We start from the raw sequence: 1,868 nt of genomic DNA, 5'->3' as shown, positions 1-1,868 counted from the left end.
AGATGGAGCTGGAGATGGAGCAGATGGAGCAGAGATGGATCTATGGATCAGTGTCGTCTTCAGTAATGAGGGTGTTGCTCTGATCAGTCGTGGTGAAGGAAGAGTTGAGCTGAAAGGTAAAGCTCTCAGTTTCCTGCTCCATCATGCTCCACCCTCAGCTGTGGTCAGGAGGTTTGGATCAGGACCGAAAGAACCAGATCCTGGATCCCAGCAGCTGAGATGATCTTCCTCCTCAGCCTCAGAGAGGAGCTGAGGAGCTCGGAGTAGAGCCGCTGCTCCTCCTCACTGGAAGGAGTCAGCTGAGGAGGAGGAGGTTCATCATCCTGAAGGCCTCCCTCTGGAGGTTTTCTGGACACTGGCAGGAGGTCCAGATGGGTTATATCTCCTCTGATCCCTGGGAACACCTGGGATGAGAAGTTTCGGGGCTGATGGACCTGTTCCTTCATGACTCGAGCATGAAACCCGAGGAGTGGACAGATTTAAATCAAAGTTAAACAGACTTGTTAAAACATCCAGTCTTTTGTGCAGATATTAGCATCCTAATGCAACTTTAGCAAAGAAGAAACAGATTTTTATTTTACCAGAAGCTTCAAATTCTTTTCATTTTAGTCCCAATAATGAAACATGTTCCAGTGGAATCTAAAGTAGTTTAATACTTAAATTAAACAAAATATTTAACATCTTTTTTCCAAATAAGCAGCAGAAAGCCTTTATAAATGAAGTCAATAAAGCTGAATGTTTTATACTAAATAAATAGATAAATAATAGTTTCAAATCTCTAAAAGTAGGTCAACATTTTCATCAGAATTTAACAGTTTGTGTCACAAACTGTTCAAGAATAAACCTGTAAATTTCACGTAGTTGAATTTCGTGGCCTGGACTCGTCCTCCGGTCCAAATGTTCCACCTGAGCGTCTCTGACGGCCGAAAACAGATTCAGGAGATTCTAAAGAAGAGCTGAAGGAACGACTGACCTCCTGGGATCCCAGTGCATGCTGGGAAAGAAGCCATGATAAGGAAGAAGAAGAAGACGTGCTGCGTTTCTCTGCGGATGGGCGCCATGATTGTTCTGAGCGGATCAAAGGTCACAAGTGAAACACAAACAGAAGAACTGTCAGATTATTGACGAGTTCTTCTTCCTGCATTTAACCCGTTTACAGAACATTTAGGCCTTCTGCTTCACAACTAACAGCATGTTTGTTCTTAGTTTTTTTTACTTGTTTTAAAGGTGAAATACAAACATTAGTGGCTCTTTTTAATCCTTTAGTTTTATTATGAAATTAAACACAAGAAATCAGATGATGTGTTTATTTAAATTCTGTAAACATTTAAAGGTACATAATTTCATAAATAATATTTTAATGATAATCTGTTTTCCTAATAATTTGTTTAATGTTCATTAATACTAATAAGACAATAAAATTAATAAATAAAGTAAGAAAGATAAAACAGGAAGTGCTGGGATTCTGGTGCAGTTCCCCTCCCCTCCTCCAGGGGGCAGCCCTGCTCTTATGGCAGCTCCTTCAGGATGCTGGGGAGGACGTCCCGGGCGTCCCTCAGCTCGTCCTTCCACGCCTGTGGGATCCCCGCCCCGGTGCGGGCGGCGCCGGCCCCCAGCAGGGCCCCCAGCCCAGCCCCCCGGCTGCAGTTCTCACCTGGAGACCAACAGGAAGAACGTTCTGTGAGGAACACACGACTACTCTCCACAAAGCTCTGATTGGTCAGCCTGATCAGGCTCCGCCCACAACCCTTTCATCTTCGGTGAAACTCAAAAGGTTGGACAAACTTTTCTTTAAATTTAAATCCTTCATGGCCCATCTGATGCTTCTCCTGCTTCCTGCTTTCTGTCTCCTGTCTCCTGTCTCCTGT

At 43.8% G+C, this 1,868-nt stretch overlaps 2 protein-coding genes across 4 annotated transcripts in view; both read right to left on the bottom strand.

Annotated features, from left to right (window-relative positions):
- f7l (coagulation factor VII, like) overlaps positions 1–1,102 on the bottom strand; it is a 5,737-nt gene extending 4,635 nt beyond the window's left edge. The window contains exon 1 of one of the 2 annotated variants that reach the window (XM_037974456.1): positions 974–1,102. In XM_037974456.1, coding sequence (XP_037830384.1) covers positions 974–1,061 — 88 coding nt within the window. In that variant the 5' untranslated portion in view covers positions 1,062–1,102. The other variant, XM_037974457.1, reaches the window with a different exon arrangement.
- Positions 1,103–1,374: 272 nt separating this feature from the next.
- Positions 1,375–1,868, bottom strand: part of LOC108228259 — a 7,820-nt gene continuing 7,326 nt past the window's right edge. For both annotated transcript variants that reach the window (XM_025003169.2, XM_025003168.2), the window contains exon 9: positions 1,375–1,654. In XM_025003169.2, the coding sequence (XP_024858937.1) occupies positions 1,509–1,654 (146 nt within the window). In that variant the 3' untranslated portion in view covers positions 1,375–1,508. The remainder of the gene's footprint in view (positions 1,655–1,868) is intronic.

The sequence above is a fragment of the Kryptolebias marmoratus genome, unplaced genomic scaffold (genome assembly GCF_001649575.2).
Source record: "Kryptolebias marmoratus isolate JLee-2015 unplaced genomic scaffold, ASM164957v2 Scaffold60, whole genome shotgun sequence".
NCBI lineage: Eukaryota > Metazoa > Chordata > Actinopteri > Cyprinodontiformes > Rivulidae > Kryptolebias > Kryptolebias marmoratus.
Note: the sequence above shows the minus strand (reverse complement) of the source record. Positions and strands in the feature narration are given on the sequence as shown.